Below are 15410 nucleotides of genomic sequence, written 5' to 3'. Positions count from 1 at the left end.
CTGTATGTTGTGTAAGAAGTGACATGATTGCACTGGACATTCTGATGCTCCTTACTTTGGTATCAGCTTCTGTATATTGGCAGTTGCTGGTGTCAGTATGACACTCCTCTCTCCAGCGAAGAGTTTCTGCTCTGATGACGTCGTCAGACAGTGTTGGGCTGAAAGTAACCTGGACCAGACACTTCTGTGAAGGCACACAAATGGACGCTGAAATAAACAGAGCTGGGTCTATTTTCATACAAAAAATTCAGGGCAAACATGTAAAGGAGAACCATTCCATTCATGCTGCCAAAAATCCATAAGTCTCCAGACAAATGCTGTTGGTTTCAGACATCTAGCGCTATATATATATATATATATATATATATATACACACACAGACAGGTAATAATGTTGCAAATAACATTCTTTTTTTTATACAGTCTGATTATTTCATTTCTTAACACTTCAAGTATTGATTTGGTCCTGTCTGATTTTTTTTTTTTTTGACGCTCAAACACCCGGCAGCCATAGACGTGCTTTGTATAAACTGCTAAGAAAAACAAAATCTTATTTACTGTTCAGCTAAAGAAAAAAGTCACCTACATATTAGATAGCCTGAGGGTAAGTAAATTAACAGCAAATTTTCATTGGAACCATCTCTCTAAATTTAATTGCATTTGGCCTTTCAAGCGCAATAAGATGAAAAGTGCTAGACAAATATAGAAGGTGGGGACATGAGCAACCCATCCTACATACAAATTACGCCTGTGGTCCCAAGAGATGCACACTCCATTTCAGTAGATTGGGCTCTGTTACCCAGGAAGGAAGCTCACTGTGCAAATGAGAAAAGACTGAACAGTAAGATTGTGATTTTTAAACCCATGGCCAGTAAAGACTGAATCAGCAGTCGAGAAAGGCACCTTAGGAACCAGGCCTCAGTTACAATATAATTTTAGCCAGTCCAGGGGCAAAAACCAAGCAGGATGAGGCAAGGGAGAGGGCTTGCAAGTCTGCTACTCTTTTATGTTAAGTTAAAACTATAGTAATTAAGCCACCTTGAGAGTCAGAAACTTTAAGCGTAAAGACGCTCCTCCAAGAACTCCAGCACTGAACCATCCAGGCAGTGGACTGGGTCGTTGTGCTGCTGTGGGCACCATAATGCAGCGAGACACCACTTTAGGGCATAAAGTTCCCTCGTGGAAGGAACTCTAGGATTTAGGATGATCTCAAAAACCTCATTTAAGGAACTGGAATCTAGGAGTTGGTACCCATCAGGGGCTGACCCCACAGCTTCTACATTTTGAGCAAAGGGTGAAGAATCGAGCCCAGAGCAGAGAGTCCCCCCAGGTCAGAATCTCCAATAAAGAGCCATTGAAGAAGGCAATACAGTAGGCCCATAACCAGAGTCGGGCCAGTACAGTACTTGTTCCTGGTGAACTCTAGCTAGAACCCCTAAGAGCAGAGTGAACAGGGTGAAAGGCATTCAGATGCAGCCTCATCCATGTCCGTACTAATGGAGCTGGAGCTGTGAGGGCTTTTGATCAATTGAATGAATCCTATGGCATGTTGAAGTATTAATTTCTTACTTATTCCAAACTTTTGAATGGTAGTGTATTATGGTTTCCACAAAAATATTAGACACAAAAAACTCTTTTCAACATTGATAATAATAAATGTTTCCTGAGCACCAAATCAGCATATTATGATGGTTTCTGAGGATCATGTGACACATAAATAATGGCTGCTGAAAATTCAGCTTTGCTAGCATAGGAAAAAAAATCACATTTTAAATTATAGAAAAAAGTAATGCCACAATATCATTGTTTACTGTATTTTTAGTCAAATAAATGTCTCTAAATAAATTAGAGACATAAAATATCTTAATTATTTCAACCTTTTGATCAGTAGTGTACTTACCTATTTAAGTGTTCAGTGAACTGTATATTTTCCAAGTGAAGCAATATTCAGTAACTTTTTGTGTCCAAATATTAAAGCGGTCATCGGATGCCAAGTCTTAATGAAAAGTCTATAAAAGTCTACTTTGGTTAAAAATTCTCAATAGTAGTGTAAAACAACACCCTTTTTACTATGTCAAAATGAGCTCTGCAAAAATCATCTCATTCTGAGGGATTGTTCTTTTAAATGCAAATGAGCTCTGCTCGCCCCGCCCCTCTCTTCTCTCTGTGGAGTGAGAAATTACTTACTTTAGCCGCATTTAGTGCATTTAGCCGTGAAACTTGCTAACTAGCATGTTATTAGGAAAGGTGATTGCAGAGATTCATAAAAAAAACCCTTATACTCCTGCTGTAAGTGAAACTGGATCACGAATGATTCGTGCGAACACATACGATATATGTAGATCGGGAGGTGCATTCCCTTCACAAACAAACGTAATCCACTGCATCTTCAGTGGCTCAGATGTCGGGAGTAAATGACGACCACTATGTTCATTATTACATCCAGCAACACAACACTTCAATCGCTCAATCGGAGATATTCTTGTCTTACTTACATCCCTGCTCCGGCATCGAAACAAAGAGGTCGGACTGTTACAACTGATCTTTGGTAAGAGGCTCATGTCAATCAACTATCGTGGGAGCGGCCTCTGTTGGTATGATGTCACAATGGCTCAATTTGAAAAATGGTATATTATTTTTATAGATGAATTAAAAACCGCTGCATGGATTTTTATCATTATAGGGTAGATTTGTACATACACTGCCACACACATTAATGTTCAAACAACATGTGAAAGTGAACTTTGCATCCGATGACCCCTTTAAGGTATATGTCTATACATAATTTGACAAAAATACACCTTCTATGAGAATATTCACTGTAGCAAAATGTGACAACCATCTCCGATCTCGCCTAATAGGATAGTAAAGCAAATTGTAAACTGCAGCAGTTGTTAGCAATACCTGTCCAGGAAGTACCTGTCCTGAAGTAGGTGAGATGGTGATGTCAGAGTTTTCCGGAACAGAGAAGGTGAAGAGCCGGGCTGCAGCCTTAAGCCCTGCGCTGATATGAGGTGGAGGTTGTGGCTGCTGGTTCTCCACATACAGTACTGCAGTGGTCCGGTCCCCCACCGCTGTCCCTCCAAACTCAACCAAACAATCAGAGAGTTTCAAAGAAGGCTGGATGGCGGTCGCATGACAAGATAACAAGAAGTCTCTGAGCCAAGAACAGAAAGCATATTTCAAATAAATACAAGCAAAATCAAGTAATCAGACATAATAATGCAGCATATAGTCATAAACATAAGCACTGGGAATCGATTACATCTTCATGTTTACAAGAGACATTTTGCTGAATATTATAACCAAACTTGACAGGACCAGGGGCCGAAAATCTTTTTGAGAAATAAGTCAAGAAATTTCTTATGATAAATTCCATGTTCTCAAGTGCAATTCTTGTTCTCAAATATGTTCTTAAGAACATCTTAATTTTTTCTTCAGAAGAAAATGACAGTCTTCATCTGACTGAATACATGAATGAAGACCCTGATAAACCCACATTTTAAGGATTTTGTGCTTCCTGCAGATTGCCTTAATAATCATAATAAGTGTGCACACTATCTTCATCATGACCAGCTTGACTGGCGCTCATCTTTGCGTTTTTAATGCAACATGTTTTTGAATAGTCACTTTCAAAGAGCTTGTCTTAAGCTGCAGTGATCTGATTCATTGAGTTTTGTGCTGTTTTTGCACTCTCTTCCGAGTGAACGCTTCTACAGTACATGTGTCCTGTGTATGATTCCATTCATATGCGCTGAATACTGCCAAAGATTATGTCATATTATGTTGGCGAAAATTAAAAACGAGCTCCCTATCTGACTAGTTTTTGAATTCAGCAAAAAAAATCACTTTACACATAATCATGACCTGTCATCGCTGTCCCTTCAGAAAACTTGTGCACATCTGTATTAATACTTAGTTAGTACTTCTATGTATTATACACTGAGATCACACCAAACGTCACACCAGATACTGACTGGTTTACGGACCCCCGGACCCCCCGACCCCCGACCCCCCAATACAGTAAAACTGCACATTTTAGAGTGGCCTTTTATTGTGGCCAGCCTAAGGCATGCCTGTGCAATAATCATGCTGTCTAATCAGCATCTTGATATGCCACACCTGTGAGGTGGATAGATTATCTCGCCAAAGGAGAAGTGCTCACTAACACAGATTTAGACAGATTTGTAATCAATATTTGAGAGAAATAGCCCTTTTGTGTGAATAGAAAAAGTCTTAGATCTTTGAGTTCAGCTCATGAAAAACGGGGGCAAAAACAAAGGTGTTGTGTTTATAATTTTGGTCAGTGTATGTAGCTAGTATTGTTGTAATGCTTAAATATAATGGTTTGATTTAATTTAAATAACCAAATGACTTCATTACATCGTTCTTACTACTTGGGATTTAAAACATGTCTGGGGCTATCCTAACTTTAAGAAGTTATTTATGATGGTTTTTAAGAATATTCTTTTTAAGAATTTAAATTCTTCTTAAGTTTTGTCTTAAGAACAATCTTAAGAAAAAAAATAAGAACATTAAGAAAGAAAATAAGAAGAAAATGTCAGTTTTAACTTTTTTCTTAAGAATGTTTCATGAATCTGGTCCCAGGCCTAGCAACAGCTGATAATGCCAGGGAAGACAGATGTGACCTGGCAGATCAAACACCTTCTGATGTCATTAATATAAAATAAAACACACTAATGATCATCGGCAGATAGAAGTCCTATGATTTCGTGTGTAAAAAGGGACGCTTACATCACAAGTAATGAACTGTATTGTCTGAAGGAGATGCGCCTAAAGGTGGTTGCGCACAGGATGAGAAGTGCAGCGTCCAGATGCGTCATGTTCAGTTTAATACAGCATTCCAAAACAGTTCATCTAATCACCAAATGTGCAAAAGTTCACTTCAAGAATTGAAGAGGTGCTGATTAGTTTGAAGTCTCTCATGCATTAGGGATGCCCTTAAAGATCAAAGAGTCTTCTATTCACACAAAAGGTCTATTTCTTTCAAATATTGTTTACAAATCTGTCTAAATCTGTGTTAGTGAGCACTTCTCCTTTGCCGAGATAATCCATCCACCTCACAGGTGATTATTGCACAGGTGTGCCTTAGGCTGGCCACAATAAAAGGCCACTCTAAAATGTGCACTTTTATCACACAGCACAATGCCACAGATGTTGCTAGTTTTGAGGGAGTGTGCAATTGGCATGTTGACTGCAGGAATGTCCACCAGAGCTTTTGCCCATGAATTGAATGTTCATTTCCTACCATAATGCGTCTCCAAAGGCGTTTCAGAGAATTTGGCAGTACATCCAAGCGACCTCACAACCGCAGACCACGTGTAACCACAACAACCCAGGACCTCCACATTTAGCATCTTCACCTCCAAGATCATCTGAGACCAGCCACCCGGACAGCTGCTGCAACAATCGGTTTGCACAACCAAAGAATTTCTGCACAAACTGTCAGAAACGGTCTCAGGGAAGCTCATCTGCATGCTCGTCATCCTCATTGGGGTCTCGACCTGACTGCAGTTCATCATCGTAACCGACTTGAGTGGGCAACCGCTTACATTCAATGGTGTCTGGCACTTTGGAGAAGTGTTCTCTTCACGGATGACTTTTCACTGCACAGGACAGATGGCAGACAGTGTGTATGGCGTTGTGTGGGTGAGCGGTTTGCTGATGTCAAAGTTGTGGATCGAGTGGCCCATGGTGGCAGTGGGGTTATGGTATGGGCAGGCGTATGTTATGGACAACAAACACAGGTGCATTTTGTTGATGGCATTTTGAACGCACAGAGATACTGTGACGAGATCCTGAGGCCCATTTTGGGGCCATTCGTCCACGACCATCGCCTCATGTTGCAGCGTGATAATGCACCCAGCCATCCAGCTCCATGGACCAATAGGTGAAAAGGCTGACTAAATGTCAATAGTAACACTCCAACATAGTGCTGAAGGGGCAGGTGAAGGGAGAAAACAGAAAGTATTTTACCAGTGAATATAGAAATGTGCAAAGCTTTCAGCATCACCTACCACCCCTAAGGGGAGCATACCAACACGGATTCTTATTCTCAACATGCTGAAGCACTGCTCTCAGTGCACAACACAGGAACAGGCAAAAGAGAAAGCGGTCTCCTGATGTGATAAGCCTGCTCTATCTCCATACATAGACATCTCAGCAGTGGTTGCTATGGCTACCATGAGTTCGCCAAGGAAGAGTGCCTAACCGCACAATCACCTCCTCACAGGAGGGAACCACAGATGATGATGATGTGGGAAGCATATAGTGAAATCCACTACATTCTAACAACCCACACATTCCCCTCAAATCTTCAAGAAATGTGCAAACAAAATAACCATGTTTACACCTCTTAGCTGACATGCTGGAGGGGGACTGATGAGAAATGGTATATAATAGTACCTATTTATAGTGATACAAACACCATCAATACTATTGCTCATGGCCAACTGCTTAACACCTCCAGCAGTTCTGGAGGGAGGGTACCCAAAAAGAACAATGCGGTCATTACTGCATGAAACCTCCAGGTGTGATGGAGTAAAGACAACCAAAAAAGCAAAAGCGGTTGCATTACCTTATCGTGACCACTCCTACTGTAAATAACCTCCAGCTATACTAGAGGGAGGGTAAATGAAAAAGCAAAGTCACATCATCTCACCACGTCCACTCATTGCAAAAGTTTAACTGTTTAACGCCTCCAACTGATCAGAGGAAGGGTGGCCATGAGCCAAAGGATCACCTCATCTCACTGTGCCCAATACTTCTACGAAGCACTAATCCCTCATTTGTCCTTGCTGCCTGAAACTTCCAGCTGTGACTGAGGGAGTGCAGCTGAGAACAAAAGGGGGTTGCTGGAGGGATGACAACTGAAAGTGAAAGAGTCACATTTTTTATTTTATCAGTCTTACTTTCCTTTTTTTGTGATCACCTTCCTCAGATCTTGTTTCGTCCTCTTTCTAGTACACTGCAACTACCCCGTGCTCAGACGAAGGGGGGTGAGCGGCCACTTTTGTCATCTGTCTCGATCTCCAGGAACTTGTGTGAGGAAATGGACAGTTTAGGAAGTGAAACTTGAACCTGCAAGGAGTGTATTTGCTGAATGTTGCAGACTGTGCCCTCGCCTCTCTGAACACACATCACCGTCTCAACAGCAGTACAAAAAAGTCTGAAGGGAGAGACTGGGGCATTAAAGGTAGGGTATGTATTTTTTCAAAAATGCTTCAGAAAACTGAGTCAGGCCGAAGACCAAAACAAACTTGTAGCCAATCAGCAGTAAGGGGCGTGTCTACTCATGATGGGGAGGAGAGAGTCAGGATGGGCATTTAGCCTAGCCGAGCAACAACAGAAAGATAAAGATGGCGGATAAAACACAAAAGATGAAAACGTCTGAAGAAGGCTTACAATAAGGCAGCGGTTCCCAATCCCAGTTCTCATGCCCGTCCCCCCGATAAGGCAAGAAGTATCGGTTCGGTATTATTGCGATCGGACACCAAAGTTGCTTTTTTTCTTCTCGATAGATGAGTAACATTGGTTTTGCTTTGTTTCACATAACTACTATATGCTAGCTTTTGCTTGAATATGCTTGTGTGTCATGTTCGCTTGTTTGTTAATCTGCGATCGGCGGCTGGTACAGCAGATTCTGCCATAATCGCTGCCTGGGTTGCGTACATATGTGTGGGGCGGAGCTATCAAAATAGGGGCGAGACCTTTTTGGGGTAGGGGCACGTTTCAAATATCAACATTGGCTACCAGAAATCACTTACCGTGCCTTTAAATCACTTTACCTTGCTTCGCATTTCAACATGCACTCAAACAAGTGGCTCCTGAAGACAACAAAGCTGATGACGTGATATATGCACAGTCACTCCATGCGAGGTCAAAGGACTCTGTCTGCCAACGATCACTGGCTTGTTTCTACATGTGCTTCAGATGCGGGTCACACCTGGAGACACTTTCATAGTGTCAAAACCATGAAGCAGCTTCAAAGTTCCCTCGACAGGGAACCATAAACAAACCAAGATGCACTTCTTTCACAAACACTTAAATAGGCATAACACCCAATTGTGGTCTTGCAGTCTCTACTAATGAGCTGACAAGTTAAATCATGTCTGAGAGATGAGGAAGTCATACAAAATGTGTATTGCTGGGGGGACTCCAAGACTCATTTGGAAAACACTGGACTATAACTGGTGTTTCAGGCATGCAATTTCTGATTGACAATGGCAACAGAATGTTGTCCCTGGCATGCCAGGCTATAAAAGAGAAACTGAACAACACATGGTCAATTCTTGGTCTTCGGGATGGTCTTCCTTTGTCTGATTTTTTTATTAGACTAGAACAGTAAATAGCATAGGAGTGATGTGAAAGTTCCCAACGTCTTCTTGAGGAAAGAAAGCCATGTTCGCAAAGGCAGCACACAGATTATGGTCAGAGTTGAGGTGAGAACAGGTGGGGTTTCAAAGCCCCTCTCTCTCTCACCACCATGTGTGTAACGCAGGCCAGCTGGAGAGCTGTGTAGGTAAACCTTACTCCAAGAGGTATTCTACAACTGCTGTTAGAGACTGCAGGCTTTACGGACTTTGTTAGTACTTAGAAAAAGTCTAAATATATTTGAGCTGTACTTGTGCTGCAAGAATCCTTATTTTCATTGTTATACAGGGGAGCTATTACACATCTTCTGTACAGAATTTCCGAAACACAAACGAGGAATAAACCAAAACAACAGATGCTTCCACATGTAATCTAACACAATCATCTGACATAAAACAGCATCAAAACTGTGTAACTTTATGGAATAAAATGCCCCATGACTCACGACCCTATATAATGGGTCTAATAATGACTGTTGAGCTTTGGGGTGTTGATCGACTCCATCTACGTTTGATTATCTTGCTGAATCCAATTCATAGTCTTTTTTTTTTTAGCTTTTTGTTCAAAATGTTGTTTATTTTTTATTTTTTTATTTAGGACACGTACCCACATTCAGGTGTTTATAAAAAAAAGAATGCACAAAGCTAGAATAAAATATTTTTGTTTACAAGCAGATACCCTGTTCTTTCCTTTGATGTTTTGTATGTTCAGATATTCATATAACAAAACATATACAAATTAATACCTAAATAGGGACATAAAGTATGATGTAAAGTTCACAAAGAAAACTTACAAGTATACTTACAGTATAAAACTACTAATCTAGTTGTTTACTGAGTCTTCAAAGGTCACTAATACTATTTAATTAGTAAACTCTCAGTATACCTATAAGTTCACTTTTAGTATAGTTACAGTACATAGTTGTGTACTACTAGTTTACTACTGTTATACTTAAAATATACTTAAAAGTATGCTTTTATATACTAGAAAGTGGGTACATTTAGTCCCAATGAGTATTTAAATAGTACACTTACAAATATACTACTAATACACTGATATTTGTATACTTACTACATAAAGTATACTTACTAAAATTAACTTGAAGTATACTTCTTTTTGGTAAGGGGAGTCCAACAATCAGCCATGACTGTTCTAGTTAATTAAAAGGCTGCTTATATGCATGTTTGCTAACTGTTGCAGATGTGTAAGAGGCTGACAATTAGCTAAACATATACTTGTTTAAGATTCAATCACTGACAGAGACCCATCCCCTATCAGCTAATCACTGTGAGCAAAGCAACGTGCATTTCTTTTAGCTAAAGATTTCTCCCCATTCCTTAGTAAACGTTGGTTTGTGAGCAGCTTTATGAATAGGTTTTATTAGGAAGCTCTTCCCTTAGAACCTTTACTGCTATTTAGGTGAACTCTTATTGGTAAGATAAATGTTTTGTGAATACAGCCGCATAACTCTAGCATAGCTTGGACTGTTGGCCACTAGATGGGGCCATTTAAGTTAAAGCCTTGTGTTCTTATTTTTGGGTATTCTTATCTCTGTCACAAACACACACACACAAACTTTCCATGAACGTACCATGCTGTTTAAATCTAGCTCTAGTGACCAGGGTAGACCAACTTGCCATGTGGCTTTTTCAAACATTAACCTGTTTAAATGTAGGAAAAGAGAGAGGTATATTTTTGAACTATTTTTGACTTCTGCAAATGATCCCAAGTCTGATTAAAGCATGAACGCATGAATATACTTTTCTGAGACTTGTCCAATTAAAAATATTTGTATAGTGCTTTCATTAGTACACATTGTTTCAAAGCAGCTTTACTGAACATCATCATGTTAATTTCTATTGTATATCTTATCCAACTTTATATAATAGTTATGGGAAATATATATAGCTACATTTTGCAGTTTAGAGGCAGCTGACTTGCTCACAGAGAGTTAAGATGACCAGATTTCTAAAATGAAGACAATTGTTTTATGTGTGAACTATAGTAAAACTTTGTCATACCCCTCCACCACTCTAAATTACATTTGCAGCATTATGTCACAATAATCCATTGTCACAATGCTGTAACACAAACTCACTGAACACAGAGTCAACAGCAGATCAACAGCGAAGGTCACCAAACCCTATCGTATGCCCTCAGAACACTATCACTCTGTGATAGTTTTGTATCCTTTTTTTGAGGTTCCAAGCTGATTCAGAAACATGAATAAATAAATGTAAAAAAAAGAAGAAAAAACATACAACATACTTAGCATGACTGAAATGACAATTAAACATTTACAAGAAACAAAAAACAAAAAAACAATTACAAATAATGATAATTAAAAATAAATAAATAAATATGGAGGTATATATATAGTGGAGACCTTGAAGGCAGGGAGGGAAACCCAGAGAACAGAGAGGAGGCACAACGCCTAATTTGAAAGTAACGAAACAGGTGAGAGGGAACAGATTAAATAATGAAGATAACTCAGAAAAATTTGCAAACACATTATTAATAAAAAGATCTTCAAAGCATTTCAGACCTTTCTTTTCCCAGAAAGAGAATACAGAATCTGAAAAAGGAGGAAGAAAGAGATGATTATTATGTATAGGAGCCACGGTTGATGTCGAGGTAAGACATCAACCGTGAAAGAATATTTTGAGAGAAGCGCACACTATTGGATTATCTGTGACAGTGACGGGGACATGGGGAGGGGACATGGGGAGAGAAGAGAACACCATAGCAGGGAGAGATGTTGAAATACAAGACTTGGCTTCTAAGTTGCACCATGGTAAAGAGGCGGCTTGTACCCAGAACACCAATTTCTGAATGTTTGCCACCCAATAATAATACATAAAATTAGGTAAGGAAAGCCCTCCACTTAGTTGACTTCTTTGGAGCAAAATTTCGGAAACTCTAGGAGTTTTACCTGCCCATATAAAGGAGGAGATTAACTGGTCTATATTCTTGAAGAAAGATTTGGGTAGAAACAAAGGAACAGCTTGAAAGAGGTAAAGAAAGAAATTTCGGGAGAATATACATTTTTACGGCGTTAATCCTGCCTAGTGGAGATAATGGAAGAGCCGCCCATCTTGAAAAAGCTGACTTCATATATGAAACTAAAGGAGTAAAATTTGCTGACTTTAAGGCAGAATAAGAAAGGGTAACATTAATACCAAGATACTTGAATTTAGAACTCTCCAAATGAAAGGGCATGTCATTCTCTTTTAATTTTTGGCCAGACTGATTTATAGGTAAACATTCACTCTTCTCTAAGTTCAATTTACACCCAGAAAATTTGCCCAAATCATCTAATAGACACACTAACTCAGGAATAGATGCAATTGGATTGGTAACATAGAGTAATAAGTTGTCAGCATATAGCGTATTTTTAGTTTAAAAGAAGTATACTAATAGCATACTTGAATAAACTTCTTTTTCATAAGGAAAGCTATTAAGAGAAGAAGACTGATCATATGATGCCAAAACATATTAGGGAAAATGATTCTCAGTTAGATATGTGGTAATCTGCACTGTCAGACAATTTTTTACAGGGGCACAGCGGTATTTCACTGGGGCTTGAGCCCCAGTAAAAAGGGTCTAGTGTTCCTCTTGCTTGCCATATACAGTACATGTATTATTTGCAGGGTGTCACCAAAAACAGGGACGTCTGTTTAATCTATGCAGAGCTTGTGATCACTGTATGATAGACAACACATTATACCTCTAATGAGTCTCAAACAACAAAGTTTCTTAAAAAATAAATAATAATATATAAAAAAAAAAAAGACAGCTTTTTATGGTAAACTGCTCTGCATTATTTTGTTGACATGCTCTCATTTCACTGAATTACTTTTTAAATTACATTTAAATTTAAATAAATTAAATATTTTGCATTTTTTAATATCTGACAATTCTTAATGCAAAATAATAACACAATATGTAATATTGTAATAAATTTCATGTAATATTTTTTTTCTTACCTGTTTGTGCTTGTTTTGCATGTGAGTATGAAGTTGAATTCTCCTGCCTTTGACGGACTGAAGATCAAGTAAATGTCCATGCTTTGTGAAGGCAGCAAAGTGCCAAAACCATCATTAGGCTGGATGTCAATAAACTGAAGAGATAGAAAAAAAAACATATTTGTATTTTTATATCTTCAAGGCCTCTGAATCTCATAATCAGAACTGATTCAATTTTTGAATTTGAGTTTTTTTTTCTTTTGATTGAAATTTGATCTTTTTAATTTCTTCAGATTTTCTGTAAATCTGAGCATAGTTGAGCCAAACAGTCCTTTTACAGGACAGATCACAGATACCAGACAACTTATTTCCTCTGATGTGTATTTATTATTTTGCCTTACTGTGTTTTGCCCTCAATTTAATTAATTTGGGCAAAATACTTACATGCTCAGATGTTTTTGCATGTTTGCCTATATATTGAGCTGATTCACTGTCACCAAAAAAAAATAAAAAATAAATAATAATAATAATAATAATAATATAATATATTTATATATATATATATATATATATATATATATATATATATATATATATATATACATAAAACCGAACAGAACTTTTTTTTTATTTTACATTTCTCCTTTTGTCGCACAAAAAAGGTCATATGTATGGGATGATATTAGACTCAAAACGATTAATAGATGAACGCATAATTATCCATGTACTGGATCAATTTTATGCATGTGTTTGAGTCTGTGGAATTCGGGATTAAATGATTGTGCAGCGATTTGTACAAATAAAGACATGTTTGCACATAAAAAAGTTCTGTTCTGCATTAATATATCATAAATTGCTCATGCAAAAAGGAATCAGTGCATTTGTGGATGAGGTGACACGCGTGCATTTATTGAGGTCTTGCTCGAGTCAATCTTGTTCCGTTCATTTGGATTTTGAGACTTCATTTTCGCAGTTTACAGCACTTCACGACGCACACACACAACTACCAATGAACAAGGCCCAGTGCAATTCATTAACGTGTACACGATTCAAAAAATTCGCAAATTTGCGTCACTACACTAATGTGAAAAATGTTATAATTTGCATTAAAGTATCACAGTTTGTGCATGTGGCGATTAAAATGTTCATTTGTGGATCAGACGACATGCATGCATTCATTCACATCTCTTCTGAATCGATTCTTTTTGATTTATTTGAATTTTGAGACTTTCGTTCCGCCCTTTTAGCCTTGCCCAGTCCACACACACACAGCTCGCGATCCACACGCAGCTGAGCCTAAGAAAATCGGCGACCACTAGATGGCACTATAGCCCCAGTCACACGTGCGCATTCCATTGTGTACGCTTTTATGAATGTTACATTGTGTTTTATTTGTTTCTTTTTGGTTTGGCTATTCTCCCCTGCCTGTTGAAATATAGTAAACATGTTTTATTGAACTTGTTCTAACAGAATAACTTATATTATTTTTGCCAAACAAGAACTTCGTCATGGCACCTTTTTCTGTACTTCAATGGCACGTTGTCACTTATTCCTTCCTTGTATTATTATTATTATTATTATTATTATTATTATTATAAGTGCTATTGTAGTCGCTCGTTGGAGCCATTAGTAATCGCACGTTTATATTAAATTAACTATACTATATTAAACCAGTGAGCCTTTTATAGCCTGTTCCGCGCTCAAGCGGACGAATAAAGCTTGCTGACTAAAGGAATGACAATGAATGTCTAGGAAAAAAATAGCTGTAACATATTTCATGTACTTTTTGATAAACTGATTTCTGAGTCAGTGTCGGCTGCAAAGATGAAGTTGATGACTCTGATTCGCCATCTTCGCAGTAGGAGAGAAATTTCATACGACTTACAGTAATGAGAGAGTGTATGTTATGGGTTTGAAGAGGATGATTTTACATGTGAAGAAGACCGTTTTTGTCGCCCTGGTTTACATAATAAATAATAGATTTACATAATAAACAATAAATTGGTTTAATATAATCAATTGTGATGCGATCTGGGAAAGCGCTGGGACGTTTTCAGGAAATTCGAAAAATATGTCGCATGCAAGGTTTTTATTTATTTTTCATATTGTGAGATGGCGGAGCACAACAATGCAGTCTTAAGTACTGTAACTTAGCTGCTCACTTAATCTTACTTGTCTTATTATAATTGACTATTTCACATCCAGAAATGAAGGATGAAGTAAGTTACTAAAGAGGAAGAGTCCAGTGAACTTTTATGCACAGTGAACAGTTGGGCTGCGCGCATTTTTCTAAATGTAAACTTCAAGGTAGGCTACATTATTCGTGCTATCTAAACATACAAGTGGTGATCAAAAGTTTGGAGACTATGGCCATGATAAAAAACGGAAAACAAACGTTAGTCTATTTGTGTAATGATGCAGTATAGCGCTCCTGATTTGACAGACAGCTCTTGTTAAACCCGTGAAGTGAAAGTGAAAGCCGTCTCACTTTAAACCCGTTTTTCTCAAAATTCAATTCCTGAAAATCATATCTATATCAGCCAACTTAAGATAGTCATATTGTTACGTTCAATCTACGGAAATAGATAAAAAAAAAAAAAAAAAAAAAGAAATAAAAACTGTTTTGAAAAGGGCTTGAACCCAGCTTTCATATGGTATCAAATAAAAGGTTAAATTTCACCATACGTTGGGCTTTCCTTGATCGCATCACACTTTAATATAAAAGTGTGATTAGCCTACTAATGGCTTAAACAAGTGACTATAATAACACTTTAATAATAATATATAAAAATAATAATAGTAATAATAATAATGATAATAATAATAATAATAATAATACAAGGAAGGAATAAGTGACAACGTGCCATTGAAGTACAGAAAAAAAGGTGCCATGACGAAGTTCTTGTTTGGCAAAAATAATATAAGTTATTCTGTTAGAACAAGTTCAATAAAACATGTTTACTATATTTCAACAGGCAGGGGAGAATAGCCAAACCAAAAAGAAACAAATAAAACACAATGTAACATTCATAAAAGCGTACACAATGGAATG

General features: G+C 37.9%; 1 protein-coding gene across 1 annotated transcript in view; it reads right to left on the bottom strand.

Annotated features, from left to right (window-relative positions):
• cfap74 (cilia and flagella associated protein 74) overlaps positions 1-15410 on the bottom strand; it is an 81725-nt gene that overhangs the window by 17211 nt on the left and 49104 nt on the right. Inside the window, exons 24-26 of the mRNA XM_051117509.1 lie at positions 12380-12513; positions 2904-3156; positions 56-184 (exon numbers count right to left, since the gene is read on the bottom strand). Coding sequence (XP_050973466.1) covers positions 56-184; positions 2904-3156; positions 12380-12513 — 516 coding nt within the window. The remainder of the gene's footprint in view (positions 1-55; positions 185-2903; positions 3157-12379; positions 12514-15410) is intronic.

This window comes from Labeo rohita, chromosome 8 (genome assembly GCF_022985175.1).
Source record: "Labeo rohita strain BAU-BD-2019 chromosome 8, IGBB_LRoh.1.0, whole genome shotgun sequence".
Taxonomy (NCBI): domain Eukaryota; kingdom Metazoa; phylum Chordata; class Actinopteri; order Cypriniformes; family Cyprinidae; genus Labeo; species Labeo rohita.
Note: the sequence above shows the minus strand (reverse complement) of the source record. Positions and strands in the feature narration are given on the sequence as shown.